At 43.9% G+C, this 20,650-nt stretch overlaps 2 protein-coding genes across 15 annotated transcripts in view; both read right to left on the reverse strand.

Moving 5' to 3' along the window:
- LOC118936741 (nephronectin-like) overlaps positions 1-708 on the reverse strand; it is a 59,029-nt gene extending 58,321 nt beyond the window's left edge. For 5 of the 9 annotated variants that reach the window (XM_036933820.1, XM_036933822.1, XM_036933819.1 and 2 more), the window contains exon 1: positions 336-708. In XM_036933820.1, coding sequence (XP_036789715.1) covers positions 336-406 — 71 coding nt within the window. In that variant the 5' untranslated portion in view covers positions 407-708. The remainder of the gene's footprint in view (positions 1-335) is intronic. The other 4 variants (XM_036933825.1, XM_036933826.1, XM_036933823.1 and 1 more) reach the window with 1 other exon arrangement.
- An 8,633-nt stretch (positions 709-9,341) lies between these two features.
- Positions 9,342-20,650, reverse strand: part of LOC110497311 (glutathione S-transferase C-terminal domain-containing protein-like) — a 62,101-nt gene continuing 50,792 nt past the window's right edge. For all 6 annotated transcript variants that reach the window (XM_036933830.1, XM_036933829.1, XM_036933834.1 and 3 more), the window contains 2 exons: positions 11,512-11,581; positions 9,342-10,424 (listed from right to left, as the gene is read on the reverse strand). In XM_036933830.1, the coding sequence (XP_036789725.1) occupies positions 10,255-10,424; positions 11,512-11,581 (240 nt within the window). In that variant the 3' untranslated portion in view covers positions 9,342-10,254. The remainder of the gene's footprint in view (positions 10,425-11,511; positions 11,582-20,650) is intronic.

Genomic DNA, 20,650 nt, shown 5'->3' on the forward strand with positions numbered 1-20,650 from the left:
GGAGAAGAAAATAGATTACACTGGTATAGGTATATTCCTTCCACTGTACGTCAAGTGCGACTATACATCCCGAATCATTTCAGCACATCAGCAACGTTTCAGTCTATGCATTGCAGACTCATATGCTCACTATGTGGAAGTCGCGTTCATGGATTTAGGAATCAATAGCATCTCCGTGGTCACATTAACCTCTTTAAAAACTCGCTCAGAGTTTGAGAGCAACACCTTCTCCACATTCCACAATCACCAACGCAATTTGAACACTTCCAAAAACAACATAATTTATATAATTATTTTTTTTGACAATTGAACAAGATGTATATGTGTGCGCTTACCTGCCGTCATTCTCAGCACTTGCCCCTAAACAGAAACCGTACAACACCATCAACTTTATCCATAATTCCATGGTTAGGGGAATGAGCGCACACCGCGCTTGCACTCCTAAAATCCAAGTGAAACGTCGGACTGTACACTGCAGTGTTCAATCGTTAAAACGAAACGAAACAGTGGAGATTTGTTCCCTCCCAACGTTAAACACGCACTGGCATGAGAGGAGATTCGCTGTTGTCCTTCAAACGGACCCCGATCCTTTAAAATGTTTCGGAGGTGCAGCAAAGGCAGGGGGAGAAACCAGCCCGTTTCTTCCTCGAGAAGTGACCCAGCGCGTGTGGAGCGGAGTGCACTCTACTGGTGTTAAATGGATCCCGCAGGTTCCTTCTCTCTCCGTCTCTCCGCACAAGTTCACTGGGCTGCTACCCAATGAAAACGCATCAGCGCAGTCGGAGCGCGCACTGCTCGTCAGCAAGACTGTTGTGAATACACTTTGTCGTGGTATAGTGCTGTGCCACTTTGCGCAGTGGTAGGCTGGAAATCCATAGATTAAAAAAATCAAATAAAAATTCAAATTAGCGACGGTCTATTTATTCATTAATTTCGGAGTCCCATTGAGACCAGGATCTCTTTCACGAGGGAGCCTTTCCATGTGTGATATAGGTTGCACTCACGCACTGGCTGTGCATACTTTGGATGGCTTAATTAATTGCATAGCCTGCTCAGACACGCAGTACCATCGCCCACCCAGTAATGAGGAGTTCTAGCCTCCTGCCTACACACAATGTACAGAATTTACAGTACAAAACGTACTTTAGGACCAAGTTCTGAGGGAACCCAAAGGTATCATCATATTTGCCCATAAATACACAGATTGTGCTTTAGCGGATAAACGTTAAAAAGGTCTCAGATAATAAATCTGCTTTGGTGTGTGTGTTCCCAAACAAGGACCAGTTGCGCTCTGAGGCGGCCTATGTTGGTGGGATTTGGAGGATGATGGAGGCAACAGGGGAAAGAGCCTCAGATCCACAAATTCCCTTCCACCAGGTGACTGATGAGATATGTTGGCACGACTGCAATATTGCATCTCCATCCCAAAGCCCTTGCTTGGAAGTGTACTACCAAGAACCTTGTCCTCATCCAGGCCAAGGTGGCGAGACACAGTAAAAATGGCTTAAGGATAACAAAGTCAAGGTATTGGAGTGGCCATCACAAAGACCTGACCTCAATCCTATAGAAAATTTGTGGGCAGAACTGAAAAAGCGTGTGTCAAGCAAGGAGGCCTACAAACCTGACTCAGTTACACCAGCTCTGTCGGGAGGAATGGGCCAAAATTCACCCAACTTATTGTGGGAAGCTTGTGGAAGGCTACCCGAAACGTTTGACCCAAGTTAAACAATTTAAAGGCAATGCTACCAAATACTAATTGAGTGTGAGTAAACTTTTGACCCACTGGGAATGTGATGAAAGAAATAAAAGCTGAAATAAATCACTCTACTATTATTCTGACATTCGTAAAATAAAGTGGTGATCCTAACTGACCTAAGACAGGGAATTTTACTAGGATTCAAATGTCAGGAATTGTGAAACTGAGTTGAAATGTATTTGGCTAAAGTGTATGTAAACTTCTGACTTCAACTGTATGATTTGGCACATTATTTCCAAATGTGCACAGCTTTTCCTTCTACATTAGCTGCAGTGAAATGTCTCCACGCATCAGATAGTGCCCGTGACATTTTCCTGGAAAGATTAGAAAAAATGTAGTAAAAAACAACAAACAATCCCTGTACAGATAAATAGTTACGCAGTTAGTTTAAAACAACTAATTTGTAAGATACATGTTTTAAAATGTAAATTAACACTCCTCAGATAGCAGGCTCAAGCAAGCTAAAACCCACACAAGAATGCAAAAACTAACTAGCAGAAATTGTTATCAAGTTAGAACTGATTTAAAAACACACTTTTCTGTAGACTACTGTTTACTTTTGTCATATTAAATATATTCACCCCACCCAGTACTGTAAACTTACCAGAAAGCATGTAGTCCTTGGCTCAGACAGTGTAGTAGTGTGGACTCAAATGCATCTCATTAGTGTGCAAGTCTTGAGAATCAGCTGTACATGCAATGGAAGAGTGCACTGCACATGTGATGGAAGAATGCACTGTGCATGCAGAGGGTTGCAACTCCATTGAATTGGAGATAGTTTAACCAAAATATGCCACAAGACCTAGAATTGCCTTATGTGTATCCCACAAAAAAAGGTTCACTGTTATAAGCAAACTTTTTTGAATTTAAGCAAAATTCCCCAAATTCCCAGGCTCAACTTCCCATGGAAATTTACCGGAAAGGTTCCGACCCTTTGCAACCCTAGGGACTATAATTTGTTTTTCAACAGGACAATGACCCAACACACCTTCAGGCTGTGTAAGGGCTATTTTACCAAGAAGGAGAGTGATGGAGTGCTGCATCAGATGACCTGGCCTCCACAATCCCCTGACCTCAACCAAATTGAGATGGTTTGGGATGAGTCGGACCGCAGAGTGAAGGAAAAGCAGCCAACAAGTGCTCAGCATATGTGGGAACTTCTTCAAGACTGTTGGAAAAGCATTCCAGGTGAAACTGGTTGAGAAAATGCCAAGAGTGTGCAAAGCTGTCATTTGAAGAATCTCAAATATAAATACATTTACATTTGTTTAGCAGTTTTTTGGATACCACATGATTCCATTTGTGTTATTTCATAGTTTTGATGTTGTCACTATTATTCTACAATGCAGAAAATAGTTAAAAATAAAAAATAAAAAATGAGTAGGTGTTCTAAAATGTTTGAGCAGTAGTGTATGTAAATGGTTTTATATGAAAACACTCATTACAAGTGACTTGAAACCAAAGGTACATCTCTGTGTGGTTTATTTCTATATTTCCCCCTTTCAGGGGTATAACACTTGCCTGCGATGGGGTGATTGAATGTTGTGTATTTGTTCGTAAAGTTACACTGGGTAGTGGGTACATTGGCCACATCTGTAATTACCATCCCGCAAATTGTCTAGGAAGGTGCTACTTGGCACCGGTGGAAGATCCACAACCTGCAAAGGTCTGGTCAGTGCTCAAGATGTACCAGTGTTTATGTGGTCAAACTGTTAGCCAAGTGAGGAGTATTGAAGAAAGCAAAGGACATGTTGGTCAGGGGGGGTGGGGAGGTTTGGGAGTGAGGCTGTCATCCTGGGTCATATTTTTGTAACTGTCCAGTGCGTCGTGCAGCAAATACTCTGGACAACACCGTTGTCTGAAGCGCTCATCCAGACAGTACGCTTGTCATAGTCACTCTGTGTACTACAGATCCTGCATATGCAACTGTATTGGCAGATAGGAGACTCTTTTTCGGGGGTGTAGGGTGGAAGCTGTTTCCGCGTAACAGGGAATTCCTATCCGTTGGCTTCCTGTATGGGTCCGTGCTAAAGCCACCCCCTCCCCCTTTGTCAAAATGTCCAGAAAACGTGTTACATCTGCATGAAAGGTGAGCGTGAATTTCAGATGCTCACTGCTTGTATTCATGAAGGAGTGGAATTGATGAAGTTCCTCTGCTGTGCCCTGGAACAGAAGAGATGTGTCATCAATGAAGCGTTTCCAGAGCTTGATTTGGCCCAAGAATGGACTGTTAGGGCTGAAAATTACAATTATTCTCAAACAACCCCACATACAGATGGGCATAATTCGGTGTCATTTTACTACCCACAGCAGTTCCCCTTTGTTGAATGAACATTTCATTTTCAAACATGAAAAAGTTCTCAGTCAGAATAATCTCAGCAAGTTCAACAATACAGTTAGTGCTAGGGAGTGTACCACTGGGTCGTTGACTAAGACAGTGTACCACTGGGTCGTTGACTAAGACAGTGTACCACTGGGTCGTTGACTAAGACAGTGTACCACTGGGTCGTTGACTAAGACAGTGTACCACTGGGTCGTTGACTAAGACAGTGTACCACTGGGTCGTTGACTAAGACAGTGTACCACTGGGTTGTTGACTAAGACAGTGTACCACTGGGTCGTTGACTAAGACAGTGTGCCACTGGGTCGTTGACTAAGACAGTGTGCCACTGGGTCGTTGACTAAGACAGTGTGCGACTGGGTCGTTGACTAAGACAGTGTACCACTGGGTCGTTGACTAAGACAGTGTACCACTGGGTCGTTGACTAAGACAGTGTACCACTGGGTCGTTGACTAAGACAGTGTGCCACTGGGTCGTTGACTAAGACAGTGTACCACTGGGTCGTTGACTAAGACAGTGTACCACTGGGTCGTTGACTAAGACAGTGTACAACTGGGTCGTTGACTAAGACAGTGTGTCACTGGGTCGTTGACTAAGACAGTGTGCCACTGGGTCGTTGACTAAGACAGTGTGCCACTGGGTCGTTGACTAAGACAGTGTGCCACTGGGTCGTTGACTAAGACAGTGTACCACTGGTTCGTTGACTAAGACAGTGTGCCACTGGGTCGTTGACTAAGACAGTGTGCCACTGGGTCGTTGACTAAGACAGTGTGCCACTGGGTCGTTGACTAAGACAGTGTACCACTGGGTCGTTGACTAAGACAGTGTACCACTGGGTCGTTGACTAAGACAGTGTACCACTGGGTCGTTGACTAAGACAGTGTGCCACAGGGTCGTTGACTAAGACAGTGTACCACTGGGTCGTTGACTAAGACAGTGTGCCACTGGGTCGTTGACTAAGACAGTGTGCCACTGGGTCGTTGACTAAGACAGTGTACCACTGGGTCGTTGACTAAGACAGTGTGCCACTGGGTCGTTGACTAAGACAGTGTACCACTGGGTCGTTGACTAAGACAGTGTGCCACTGGGTCGTTGACTAAGACAGTGTGCCACTGGGTCGTTGACTAAGACAGTGTACCACTGGGTCGTTGACTAAGTGTGCCAGAGCTTCCAAGGCTTCTAGGCCTGCCTGGTGGGGGATGTTTGTATAGTGATTCAACATCAAAGCGAGCCATAAGAATCTCCCGATCAATATTGTCCATTGTCTTCAGGGTGTCAATCATGTCCATATAAATCACATACATATGCATCTTTTTTCACCAATCTGCAGTATGTTTCTTGGGAGGATTTCTGTATCTTTTGACCAATTACCGCTTACAAAAATGTACCATAGTAGTACAAGAAAAAAACACAATGGTACTACTATGGTTGTGCGTTACCATGGTAGAATGTATAATGCAGGTTAAATCCATGGTATTTCCATTATCCATTGTCTACATGATGAAATACCATGGGATTATTTAGGTGCTTGGTGGTACCATCATATTTCAAGGCTAAAAACATGGTACATTTCCATGATTCAGACTATACCATGGTATACATGAAAGTACCATTGTAGCACCATGGTACATTTTTGTATCTAGATCAGAGGTTTCGACAATAATTGGGCAAAAGAGCAGAATTGGGCTGCCCGTTTAAACAAAGTCTACGTATCCCACTATGTCATTTGTAGTCACAGGTGCTGCTCCACTGTTTTTCATATCATCACGGTTGCTTGTTAGTTGAATTATAGCCTGGGCAGCTGTTTTAAATTATTTAGAGAGGAGGAGAACATGTTTTACCAAGCCATTCTATTTGAAATAGACCATCATTTTGATCCCATATCAATGTTGTTGTGATCCTCGCTTTTTCAGCCACATTACAATTCCCACAAAGTGGATTTTCCCTATTGGTGCGATGTGTAGGGGGTTTGCCTTTCACACCAGCGACGCAGGTCCGCTTCCCTGCCCCAACGTTTGGGGAAGGTAAAATCGCTTCATGAGACATGTTACAATTCCCACAAAGTGGGTTAAACCTATTGGCACAATGCGTAGGGTGACTTTCTTTCACGCCAGCGGCCTGGATTCTCTTCCATGCCCTGCCGTTCGCTACAATATCATTACAGAACATCTCTTGACTATGACCCAGATAGAAAGTACCGTCAGCTGTTGTAATAACTTGATCTGTTATTCACAGAAACATTGTTGAACATGTCACCAAAACAAATGGTTCATGTCATTCAAACCCAGAGAGTCTGTGTGGATGGTTCAACCATAGGGTCCAGTTAGTGGATATTATGGACCAATACCAAAACAACCCCTAGAGTCTAGACCAGGGATACTCCACTCTCTCCTACAAGGTCTGGACCCTGCTGGTTTTCTGTTCTACCTGATAATTAACTCCACCCACCTAGTGTTCCAGGTCTAAATCAGTCCCTGATTAAGGGGAACAATGAGAAAAGGCAGTGGAAATGGCTTCGAGTTCCAGAGTTGAGTTTGAGGGGTGTAGACCATATGCACTTTTGGAGATCTGAGAGGATTTGACGGGTGTATGCAACATATAAAAACTGATGCAATCAGCTTGCTATTTCCACATTGATTACTAGTCCTCCACTTTCTCCCACATACACTTGTGACGAGATGTTTATATGTCCGTAAAGAGTGCTTCCCTCTGCATTTGGCTCTTTAGTTGAGGGAGTGGTTCAGGTTTTAAATCCGCTGAAGTTCCGCTGTCGCTCTTTGAGAGAACACTCATCTGTCAGTTTCTCAATGAAGAGTTGTCTCGTCTTCTGAGCAGTGATGCAGTTACTAGTAGCGTCTGTTTTTCCAGAAGGCATATCAGTAAATAAAATGTTACAATGAGAAAAGAACCTCGTACTGATAGTAGAAAAGGTGCAGCTACATTCAGCAGGAGATCACTAACACATATCACCGTCCGCATCCAAACTTTCCAAGACATGAAGGTTTTAAAATGATTTCAGACTACCTCACTTATTTGTCGTAGCTATTTTTGATACATGGTGGAATTGGCCCTCTATTTCCCCAGTCCCTGAGTAGGTCATGAATCTTCTGCCTTGCTCTAGCATACAGGAAGAAACTGAGGCATTAGGCCTCCCTGAATAAACTACACAAAAAAACTAGTGTGGTGTAGTCTGGTTACATTGAACCCAATTGGTCCCTTTCAATGAAGTAAATCACTAGAATTTCAGATTTGTTTGGTCTCTATTAAAAAAGCTACAACTCACATCTAGATAGGTTAATTACTGGTGCTGGCCTGCATTCCATAGAATAAAATATATGGACTTGTTACTTTAGAGTTTCATCCTCTAAAGATAAAAGCCTCTAAAAATAACAGCAGCTGTATGGCGATGGTTGGATTGGAACTACTTTCATGCCCATTTTAATGGGAGCTTGTATATCAGTGCCTGCCTCTTCCTCAGTCTCTACACGCCTGCCAGCCCAGCAAGGCCAAATAATATAACCAAGGACACTGTAAATAAAGCCCTGGTATTTGTCATAGGGGGAAAATCACATCAAGAGACCAAATATGGAGCCGTAAACTGTTCCACTCTCTATCATAAACAATATGGGGTGTAATGAAATAGGGGAACGTTTATAATCGAAATGGTTAAGAATTAGTGGTTAATAAAATAAACTGCTAAAAGACCACTTAGTTCTAACTTCTAATTTAAACAGAGCGTTTTCGCAACCAATTACTCAACCTTGTCGGTTATGTTGAACGGTGTGGAACGTTTTTAAAACGCCTACAGGACTTTAATGATCCTGAACGAACCCCAGGGTGGCAGGACCTCTGCTGTACTAGAACACAATGATCTATGATGATTAATATACATCCCTCCTACACCAAGCAGAGAGGACCACAAACAAATAGATTGGAAACGGGAACTAAATCCTCCCAGCAGGCTCATTAAAAACTTCGCTTTTACCTTTACACACACACACACACACACACCACTCTCTCTGAGCAAATGCACGCACGTACACACAGCCGACAGCCAACCCTCTTCATTCCCTTATGAGCGTAGTTGGCTAAGGCCGGTTGCCTCTACCTGCTCGGCACTTCAGTATCCTTCCCTAATGCACGATTAGCCTGGCCATTCCCCCCTACTCTCTCTTGCTGCCTATATGCATTTCCGTCATGCACACTTGGGCAGAGCTGCAGGCGCTGAAGGTCGGGCAGCAGTTAAGGGAAGGAGCCGTTTCCCTTTGAAATAATCCCATCCCCCTGGATGAGAGCAGTGTCTCTAGCCGTTCACCCCGGGATAGATTGACTCTGCTTGCGGAATTCAGATGAGGAGCTGAAGATTGGACGCCTTGGAAGTGTCAGAACCCTTAGTGGAACAATGAGGCTGGGTGAGATTCCATTCTAGTACCTCCATGTTCTCATCTCAAGCCCTTCCAAGGAATTCTGTAAGGCGTAGGCCCCGGGCGCAACAAATAAGGTGCATGGACCAGAGGAGGATGGTGGGATGAGCTATAGGAGGACGGGCTCATTGTAATGGTTGGAATGGAATAAATTGAACGTTATCAAACATATGGAAACCAGGTTTGACTCCGTTCCAATGATGCCATTTCAGTTGTTACAATGAGCCCGTCCTTCTACAGCTCCTCCCACCAGCCTCCTCTGGCATGGACATCACATATAAACTACCAACTGCGAGAATAAACAGCTTTAGGGAGTGTATATATAATATATCATTACAACAAATGATTTTTGTGGTTTCTCCCGCTACTAGTCTCTAGAAGCAACAGAGTGTACTCCGTCCAGCACGCTGACCTTTCCAACAGCCAAGCCTTCATGAAATATTCATAGATGCTGTTGATGTATTAGGATATGCAAAATACGGCCTTTTTTCACTGGCACTCAGCACAAGGCAAAACCATCATTGAGGAATCATGGTAAATGCTGCATGAGCCCTGTTTGAGAGCTATGCTGGCTTTGATCACATTCTGAACCTTTATATACAAAATGAAATAGAACGAAGAAAAGCATGTGAATGTCTCACATGGACGGCCTCCAGATTGGAATGAATCATTTTAAAACTAAGCAGGACAGATGGATTTTTTGAGCGGGTTTTCTTTCATTTTTCTTCTTGTAATACCTGATTATTGGTTAGGAGGAGAGACGGGAGACGGCCGAGCACCATTACAGAATCGCTATTCATACAATTAGCAAAAAACGGCATGTGGAAAAATGATCAATTTATTTTTCCCCTGTTTGAGGTAGGAACATTCATTTTACTTCATGTAAATCCTGTTGGGGCAGACAAGGATGGACACAATGTTGGCAAAAAATAGAAATGGTAAGAAGCAGGCTTTATGAGTTAAGACACTTTTGAAACAGAACTAAGGTTTGAAAACAGAACTAAACTGTCAATCCAGCTACATAATGCAGTGACCTAAATGTATATCAAATCAACAGTTGCGAGCCCTGACGTGGATGAAGTAATAGAGAAAAGTAAATGGTTAAAAATAAACATTGTACAAGACTTTTGGAAAATACTCACGTTCCAGTGTGTTTATTAATTCAATATCCACATAATTGCCCGCTCATTAAAACTCATTTAAGGGATAAAATAAAGACATTGCTCAGTTCCAATACCCATAAAACCATTCCAAGAGAACGAAACACTTGGGACACCTGCCCCAGATCATCATTAGAGAAAAGAGTCTAAAGGGATTTTTCTTGATTGTAGGTCAAATATCATCATCATCATCATCAATTCAACCAGGGTGATTCATTCTTCTCTGATCTCAAGACAAATCCCTCAACTCCTCCGAGATGATTGATTTTTACTTAGTATCTTGGTCCAGCGACGGATGCGTTGTTTCCTTACAGTGCTGTATTCTCAGTTTGAAACGGACTGTATGTCGGGTCCTGTTCTATGTTCTTCTGACAAGTCCCTCCCTCCCTGATTCACTTGGTTTTAAGACGTTTTCTCCCGACTGAACACAACCCTGGGTCGTGATCATTAGGGCAAACCGTAGCAAACCATTTTGCAACAACAAACGTAAATCGGTCTTCTTATTGGACAAGTCGAGGTAGTTCCTTTTGTTTTTCAACCTTCCTTTGGGTGCCAACTGAACATGCCTCTGGTTTACTGTGTGGCATAGTTGTCCCCTCCAGCCCCGCCTCCAGCAACACCCACCAGCATGTTGTTCTTGGGGGAGCAGCTGTCTGGCTCCATGGTCATCACCCTGACAGAGTACCCATGAGTCTCTGCTGCCCAGGAGCGGTCCAGGTCCACCAGGCCCATGCACTGTTTACCTGGAGGAGAGGGGTCAAAGAGCACAGTGATGATGTCCCTGATTGAACAATAATGGAGTTCCTTTATATTCCACACACTGGCAACTAAGAGGTGAATTGCAGTGCAGAGACACAGTACATAACTACAACAACTGACAGAAGGTCCCCCGTCTCACAGTAGAATCGTCTTTGTTCTAATCATTCGAAGAATTTGCTTTCATATTACTACGGATAAACAACGTGAGTCCTTTGTGGATAACACCCTTAGGCCTCTTCTGTACAGTAGCAGCCTTTCATTCAGTTTATTGAGGCGGAATAAGAGATGAAGACATTCCACCAGGATCTGTTCATCTTTCCTTATATGACCCTCATTCTCAACATTCTACTGCAGACGCTTCCTAGACCGGCCTCTTCAGTACCAACGACTCTCTTCTTGCCGATTAGTACTTTGGGATCACTTCCACTGACACTCTCCTATCAAAGCTTGCATTAAAGGCAAAAGCCCACTAACCGCATTACGCTGCTCAGTGGCTCTGAAGCGGACCCAGACAGACAACAAACGCGTCTACAGCACTCAAGAGTCTCAGACGGACCGACGCTCAGATCTGACAGGCTCGGGGAATAAGGAATAAGATCAAAGACGGTAAGTGTGAGTTGAGGAGAGGTTGAGGAAGGGGTGTCATGGTGGCGGCAGCATCCCGCCAGCGGAATATTCCATGACAGGAAGTGTCAGGTAGGGAACGTACGAGGGCGGTTCAAAGTGAAAACACAACGGGGAGTACCTTCACTAATTATTCACAAGAATTTAATGTGCTGGTATAGGATATGTTTTGCCTTTATCAAGATTAATAAGATTCTATGGAAAGGGGGCCCTGATCCTAGATCAGCAAGCCTACTCAGAGGCAATTTTTAAAAATGGACCCAGGTACTGAAGGGAGTATCAGTTTGATGGAGATATACAATAATATCCCCTTTGACTTTGCGGTCAACATGAATCGGCACCATTATGGAAAAAATGACATTAGTGGCCTGTTTGTGTTAAAAGGTGCTCATTTATTTGGGGGTCAATTGTCAACACAATGTGTGTGCGTGAGTGGCAGTGTGTCACCTATTAAGCGTCGTTCTGAAGGCAGCTGGACAGCTGTCTGGTCTGCGAAGCGGCAGAGGATCATGTGCTCCTAAATGAAGGGAGAGCAGAGAGAGATGGAGGGAGAGCACAGAGAGAGCGAGATGGAAGGAGAGCACAGAGAGAGAGATGGAGGGAGAGCACAGAGAGAGAGGTGGGGGGAGAGCACAGAGAGAGAGGTGGAGGGAGAGCACAGAGAGAGAGATGGAGGGAGAGCACAGAGAGAAAGAGATGGAGGAAGAGCACAGAGAGAGAGATGGAGGGAGAGCACAGAGAGAGAGATGGAGGGAGAGCACAGAGAGAGAGGTGGGGGGAGAGCACAGAGAGAGAGGTGGAGGGAGAGCACAGAGAGAGAGATGGAGGGAGAGAACAGAGAGAGAGATGGAGGGAGAGAACAGAGAGAGAGAGATGGAGGAAGAGCACAGAGAGAGAGATGGAGGGAGAGCACAGAGAGAGAGATGGAGGGAGAGCACCGAGAGAGAGATGGAGGGAGAGCACAGAGAGAGATGGAGGGAGAGCACAGAGAAAGAGATGGAGGGAGAGCACAGAGAGAGAGGTGGAGGGAGAGCACAGAGAGAGAGGTGGAGGGAGAGCACAGAGAGAGAGATGGAGGGAGAGCACAGAGAGAGAGATGGAGGGAGAGCACAGAGAGAGAGATGGAGGGAGAGCACAGAGAGAGAGATGGAGGGAGAGCACAGAGAGAGAGATGAGGGAGAGCACAGAGAGAGAGATGAGGAGAGCACAGAGAGAGATGAGGGAGAGCACAGAGAGAGATGAAGGGAGAGCACAGAGAGAGATGGAGGGAGAGCACAGAGAGAGAGGTGGAGGGAGAGCACAGAGAGAGAGTGGTGGAGGGAGAGCACAGAGAGAGAGATGGCGGGAGAGCACAGAGAGAGAGATGGAGGGAGAGCACAGAGAGAACACAGAGAGAGATGGAGGGAGAACAGAAAGAGAGATGGAGGGAGAGCACAGAGAGAGAGAATGTTAACTCAAACTCACAGCTACAGCTAAAACTCATCAGCTGACCCACCAATATATGCACATGACTAAGTTGCTTTGGAAAAAAGCATCTGCTAAATGGCATATTTATTAAATGTTTTATTTACACAGACTTCAACCAACCACAGCAGTAGAATGTTCATTCCAGGTTTTCCTGAAAGTCTCTGTATAAAGCCATACTGTACATCATTAGAGCCACATCTCTGACCTCTGGTAGGATGAGTCTCCTTCCTGCTCTTACCACTTCCTCCTGTTTCTTCCCCAGAAGGTAAAAACACCAAAACCCAGGGAACAGTAGGCATCTTCTCATGTCTTTCTTTATCCACCATCTAGTCATCTTCTACACCTCTTTTTCTACAACCCCCAACCCCAGGAGGACACTAGTTATCCTCTAGCTCTAAGTGATTCCATTCTTCACTGTGGAAGGATCAGGACAGTACCGTCCTAGCCAAGGTTCAACCACTCTGACTCAGCGCCAAGCACCAATACCTCACATCATTAGCGTTGTATTACAGCCTATCTGTCATGGCGCTCCGCTGTCAGTCTGTTCAACTAGCTCAGGGGCACACCCGAGACTGTGATTGGTTGGTTCACTGTGTTACAGTAGCAGTGAAATGCCATATTGGTTTCTGTTAGGCCAGTGGCTGTGGTGGTGGCTAAGGTTTTAGAGTGAGGTGAAGAGGAAACTCTGAGGACAACTGAAGTTGATTTAAAAAAATTATCTTCTTTTTGGCCTTCATCTGGGTTTTAGAGCGGAAATAACATAGTCGCAATAATACAGCCTCTCTTCGCTAAGACGCAAAACACTAAAGGAAGCACCAGATCAATAAAAAAGTGGTCAGAGTAAGCAGATGCTAACCTACAGGACTGTTTGGCTAGCACAGACTGGAATATGTTCCGGGATTCCTCCGATGGCATTGAGGAGTACACTACATCAGTCGTTGGCTTCATCAATAAGTGCATCGATGACATCGTCCCCACCGTGACCGTACATACATACCCCAACCAGAAGCCATGGATTACAGGCAACATCCGCACTGAGCTAAAGGCTAGAGCTGCCGCTTTCAAGGAGCGGGACTCCAACCCGGAAGCTTATAAGAAATCCCGCTATGCCTTACAACGAACCATCAAACAGGCAAAGCTTCAATACAGGACTAAGATTGAATCATACAACACCGGCTCCAACACTCGTCGGATGTGGCAAGCCTTGCAAACCATTACAGACTACAAAGGGAAGCAAAGCCAAGTGCTACCCAGTGACACGAGCCTACCAGAGGAGCTAAACTACTTCTATGCTCGCTTCGAGGCAAATAACACTGAAACATGCATGAGAGCACCAGCTGTTCTGGAAGACTGTGTGATCACGCTCTCCGCAGCCGATGTGAGTAAGACCTATAAACTGGTCAACATTCACAAGGCCAGACGGGTTACCAGGACGTGTACTGTGATCATGCGCTGACCAACTGGCAAGTGTCTTCACTGACATTTGCAAACTCTCCCTGTCCGAGTCTATAATACCAACATGTTTTAAGAAGACCACCAAAGTGCCTGTGGCCAAGAACACTATGGTAATCTGCTTAAATGACTACCGACCCGTAGCACTCACGTCTGTAGCCATGAAGTTCTTCGAAAGGCTGGTCATGGCTCACATCAACACCATTATTCCAGAAACCCTAGACCCACTCCAATTTGCATACCGCCAAAACAGATCAACATATGATGCAATCTCTATTGCACTCCACACTGCCCTTTCCGACCTTGACAAAAGGAACACCTATGTGAGAATGCTATTCATTGACTACAGCTCAGCGTTCAACACCACAGTGCCCTCAAAGCTCATCAATATGCTAAGGACCCTGGGACTAAACACCTCCCTCTGCAACTGGATCCTGGACTTCCTGACGGGCTGCCCCCAGGTGGTAAGGGTAGATAACAACACATCGGCCATGCTGATCCTCAACACAGGGGCCCCTCAGGGGTGTGTACTTAGTCCCCTCCTGTACTCCCTGTTCACACATGACTGCACGGCCAGGCACGACTCCAACACCATCATTAAGTTTTCCGATGACACGACAGTGGTAGTAGGTCTGATCACCGACAACGACGAGACAGCCTATAGGGAGGAGGTCAGAGACCTGGCCGTGTGGTACCAGGACAACAACCTCTCCCTCAAAGTGATCAAGACAAAGGAGATGATTGTGGACTACAGACAAAAAAAAGGGCCGAGCACGCCCCCATTCTCATCGACATGGCTGCAGCGGAGCAGGTTGAGAGCTTCAAGTTCCTTGGTGTCCACATCACCAACAAACTAACATGGTCCAAGCACACCAAGACAGTCACGAAGAGGGCATGACAAAACCTATTCACCCTCAAGAGACTGAAAATATTTGGCATGGGTTCTCAGATCCTCAAAAAGTTATACAACTGCACCATTGGTTGCATCACTGCCTGGTATGGCAACTGTTTGGCCTCCGACCGCACGGCACTACAGAGGGTAGCGAGTACGGCCCAGTACACCACTGGGGCCAAGCTTCCTGCCATCCAGGACTTCTATACCAGGTGGTGTCAGAAGAAGGCCCTAAAAATTGTCAAAGACTCCAGTCACCCTAGTCATAGACTGTTCTCTCTGCTACCACACGGCAAGCAGTACCGGAGCGCCAAGTCTAGGTCAGAGGGGCTTCTAAAACAGCATCTACTCCCAAGCCATAAGACTCCTGAACATCTAATCAAATGGCTACCCAGACTATTTGCATCCCCCCCTCTTTTACACCGCTGCTACTCTCTGTTGTTATCATCTATGCATAGTCACTTTAATAACTCTACCTACATGTACATATTGCCTCAACTAACCAGTGCCCCCACACATTGACTCTGTACCGGTACCCCCCTGTATATTGTCTCACTATTGTTATTTTACTGCTGCTCTTTAGTTACTTGCTACTTTTATTTATTTTTCTTATCTGTATTTTTTTTTAAATGCATTGTTGGTTAGGGGCTCGTAAGTAAGCATTCTGACTAATAAAAAGTGATTTGATTTGACTAAAGGAATTAGTTGAAAATGAAATAGAATAGAATCGTTAATCATATTGTGATGATTCGGCACAGAGGGAGGTTTAGAGAGAGAGAGAGAGAGAACTTGTATGTTAATTGCCAGAAAATGAATCCGGTTGCTTAAAATGGAATATTGATTTCTCTTTCCAGACTGCAATTATGCGATCAACTATGTGGCCAAGTTTCTTTGTCAAAGTTTCTTTCAAACCAGACAGAAAAAAACAGAGATAAATGACACACACGACTTTCCACCACCAAATACCCTAAATTCAGTGCAAAATACACAAGCAGTATTTTAAGATGGGAAGAAAAATGATTCTTTCATCTGTAAACCAAATCTTTTAAGACCTTGGATTTCCTGCAGAGAATAGACCATTACCAAAATATACTGGTAGTAGTCCGTTTTCAGACACATCAACAGTCACGTTCCACTTGTCATGGCGAGGCCCTATAGCAGGTCTCCGTTGATTAGAGCAGTGAGAGGCCAAACATCAGGGATCATTGACTAGATTCAGTCGCGGGATTCTTTTGTTCTTGAGTAGATGGTCAGGGGGCAGGAAGATAATTACACATCATTTGTAGACTATCAAATGTACTGCAAGAAGCCAAGTAGATACACTACCGTTCAAACGTTTGGGGTCACTTAGAAATATCCTTGTTTTTGAAAGAAAAGCAACATTTTTGTCCATTAAAATAACATCAAATTGATCAGAAATACAGTGTAGACATTGTTAATGTTGTAAATGACTATTGCAGCTGGAAACGTCTGATTTTGTTATGGCGTCCATTATCAGCAACCATCACTCCTGTGTTCCAATGGCACGTTGTGTTAGCTAATCAAAGTTTATCATTTTAAAAAGGCTAATTGATAATTAGAAAATACTTTTGCGAAGTTAGCACAGCTGAAAACTGTTGTTTTGATTAAAGAAGCAATAAAACTGGCCTTCTTTAGACAAGTTTCTGGAGCATCAGCATTTGTGGGTTCAAATACAGGCTCAAAATGGCCAGAAACAAATAACTTTCTTCTGAAACTCAGTCTATTCTTGTTCTGAGAAATGAAGGCTATTCCATGCGAGAAATTGCCAAGAAACTGAAGATCTCATACAACGCTGTGTACCGAACACAGAACAGTGTAAACTGGCTCTAACCAGAATAGAAAGAGGAGTGGGAGGCGCCGGTGCACAACTGAGCAAGAGGACAAGTACATTAGAATGTCTAGTTTGACAAACAGATGCCTCACAAGTCCTCAACTGGCAGCTTCATTAAATAGTACTTGCAAAACACCAGTCTCAACGTCAACAGTGAAGAGGCGACTCCGGGATGCTGGCCTTCTAGGCAGAGTTCCTCTGTCCAGTGTCTGTGTTCTTTTGCCCATCTGAATCTTTTATTTTTATTGGCCAGTCTGAGATATGGCTTTTTCTTTGCAACTCTGTCTAGAAGGCCATCCCGGAGTCGCCTCTTCACTGTTGACATTGAGGCTGGTGTTTTGCGGGTACTATTTAATGATACTGCCAGTTGAGGACTTGTGAGGCGTCAATTTAATGTTATTTTAATGGACAAACAATGTGCTTTTCTTTCAAAAACAAGGACATTTCTAAGTAATCCCAAACTTTTGAACGGTAGTGTATATTTGACTAAAACGTAGTGTATATTTGACTAAAACATAATATTTGACTAAAACATAATCATTTCAAACCTTGCTTACATTAGTTAATTATCACATACTGCTGGTCCAACATCTCATTCCAAAAGCATTCATTTGGAGTTGGTCCCCCCTTTGCTGCTATAACTAATAGTTGTACTAGTTCCCATCCTGACAGACATCTTGTTAAGTTCGCTGATGACACTGCCTTGATCAGCCTGTTGCATGATGATGAGGAACATCATGGCACGGTCCTAGATGACTTTGTAGAGTGGTGTGAGGAATCACACTTGGTTCTCAATACCAACAAGACGTGCATAGACTTCAGGAAGTGTACAACACCTACCTCTGCAACATCTATCAGAGGTCAGAATATAGAGATTGTAGAGGAATACAAATACCAGGGTGTCCTCTTGAACAATAAGCTTAAGTGGAGTAAATATACAGACCTGATCTACAAAAAGAGTCAACAGAGACTGTACTTTCTCAAAAAGCTGGGATCTTTTAATGTTAATATACTGTACTATACAGACTCTTTTTTACAAATCTTTCATTGGGAGTATTTTAACTTTTTGTATTGTTTGTTGGTTTGGCAATGCCACTGTCAGCCAGAGAAATATGCTGAGAAGGATTATCACCACAGCAAGCAAGGTACTTGGAGTCAAACAGACAGGCCTGGATGAGATCTTTAAGGTCAGGGCCCTCCCCAAAGTACTTGGAGTCAAACAGACAGGCCTGGATGAGATCTTTAAGGTCAGGGCCCTCCCCAAAGTACTTGGAGTCAAACAGACAGGCCTGGATGAGATCTTTAAGGTCAGGGCTCTGCTCAAGGCTCACAAAATCATTTTAGACCCAAGCCACCCCCTGTACCCGTGTTTTTTGAATGTTTTATTGGTATGTAACTGTTATGAAAGTTGTATTGGCAATTTTGTTATGTATTTAAACGCTACTTTAAACGTGTACATGACACTGCAACAACATTTCCCCATGGGAACAATAAAGTCAGTAAGTAATAACAGCCTCCGCTCTGGGGCGGCAGGTAGCCTAGTGGTTAGAGCGTTGTGAATCCCCGAGCTGACAAGGTAAAAACCTGTCGTTCTGCCTGAACAAGGCAGTTACCCCACTGTTCTCAGGAGGCTGTCATTGTAAATAAGAATTGGTTCATAACTGACTTGCCTAGTTAAATAAAGGTTACATTTAAAACATAAAAAAATAAAAACTATTCTGGGAAGACTTTCCGCTAGATATTGCTGCAGGGACTTGCTTCCATTTAGCCACAAGAGCATTAGTGAGGTTGGGCACCTCCCCTTCTCACTCTCTCCCCTCCTCTCTCGCAGTCAGAACTCTAATTCATCTCAAAGGTGTTCGATGGGGCTTTGTGCAGGCCAGTCAAGTTCTTCCACACCTATCTCGACAAACTATTTCTGTATGGACTTCACTTTGTGCAAAGGGCCATTGTCATGCTGAAACAGGAAAGGGCCTTCCCCAAACTGTTGCCACAAAGTTGGAAGCACAGAATCGTCTATAATGTCTGCTGTAGGGTTAAGATTTCCCTTCATTGGAACTAAAGGGCCCGAACCATGAAAAACATCCCCAGACTATTATTCCTCCTCCACCAAACTTTACAGTTGGCACTATTCATTGAGGCAGGTAGCGTTCTCCTGGCACCTGCCAAACCCAGATTAGTCTGTTGGACTGCCAGACGGTGAAGTGTGATTCATCAGTCCAGAGAATGTGTTTCCACTTCTTCAGAGTCCAATGGCGGCGAGCATTACACCACTTCAGCCGACGCTTGGCATTGCGCATGGTGATCTTAGGCTTGTGCTCGGCTGCTTGGCCGTGGAAAACCATTTCATGAAGCTCCCAACAAACAGTTATTGTGCTGTTGTTTCCAGAGGCAGTTTGGAACTCGGTAGTGAGCGTTGCAACCGAGGACAGATGATTTTTACGCAATACGCGCTTCAGCACTTGGCGGTCCCGTTCTGTGAGCTTGTGTGGCTTACCACATCACGCCTGAGCCGCTGTTGCTCCTAAAGGTTTCCACTTCATAATTACAGCACTTACAGTTGACCAGAGCAACTCTAGCAGGGCAGAAATTTGACAAACTGACTTGTTGAAAAGGTGGCCTCCTATAACGGTGAGCTCCTCAGTAAGGCCATTCTACTGCCAATGTTTGTGTGGCTGAAATAGCCGAATCCCCTAAATTGAAGGGGTGTTCTAATTCTTTTGTGTATATATAGTGAATGTCTCTATATTATGTGTGGGAATAATTTGGAACAGATTTCCAAAAATTAAAATCACTAGGAGCTGATTTACTGTTGTTTTTAAAGTCTTAAGTCCCCCAAAAAATGTTTATTTTATTGTTCATAAAACTTGGGGGCCAAATAAAATCAAATGCGGGCCAAATTCGGCATGCGGGCCGCCAGTTGGGGAACCCTGCCATACATCATTAAGATATTATGATGTCATCATCTCCTACCAGTTCAGTGCACTGTCAGTGTCAAGTGATAAGACTTAGGCCCAGTTCTGATACTCTGAAAAGGCATCCTGTCTTCCTTGAAGTAATTACTGATCTGACATAGGGCCTTGCTTTTACTACCAAACATTGATGACTCCAAGGAAGGGAGTGAAGTCAGGATGCATCTGTCCTCCTGTGTGGCTTCGTTGGTAGAGCATTGCGCTTGCAACAACAGGGTTATGGGTTCGATTCCCACAGAGGACAAGTACATCTGCTAAATGACTAAAATGTACATTTGGAATAGTATTTGAACCTCCGCTGACCTCAATCAAGACATGAACTTTGTCAACATTCAGTCTCTTGACCGTCGATCTACTCATGATGATTAATGATGTTGTTGTTTTGAAATGGCTTGTTTTTTTGTTGCCGTTGCTTTACAGCGCCTTGATATTTCTTTATGTAATGAACAGCACTAAAAAAAGTTTTATAAATGATTATTAGTTTTAGTGGTATTGTAACAATGTAGTTCCTGTAAAAGCTGGCTTTAGTTCCCAGGATACATTCAGGATAAATCAACAGGAGAGCTATTTCTGAGGTCAGATAGTTTATTCTCTCTACCTCCCCTTCTCACTCTCTCCCCTCCTCTCTCTGCAAAGAGTCAGCGAATGGAAAAGAACATAACTAGGACTACACTTAAAATTAAACCATGTATGTGTTTTGCATCTAAAACAGGGCTCTTCCGGAGTCTATTCGGCTTTAGTAATGATATATATATATATATATATATATATATATATATATATATATATATATATATATATATATATATATATATATATATATATATATATATATAAAAACCTCTTGTAATTCCTGGCAAGGGAGCAACAGCTTTCAGCATGAGTGTAAATGATAATGTTTTATAACTGAGGGGTCAAACCTGTTGTAGCCTGTGTAGGAGAACACTGTTC

This window comes from Oncorhynchus mykiss, chromosome 10 (genome assembly GCF_013265735.2).
Source record: "Oncorhynchus mykiss isolate Arlee chromosome 10, USDA_OmykA_1.1, whole genome shotgun sequence".
Taxonomy (NCBI): domain Eukaryota; kingdom Metazoa; phylum Chordata; class Actinopteri; order Salmoniformes; family Salmonidae; genus Oncorhynchus; species Oncorhynchus mykiss.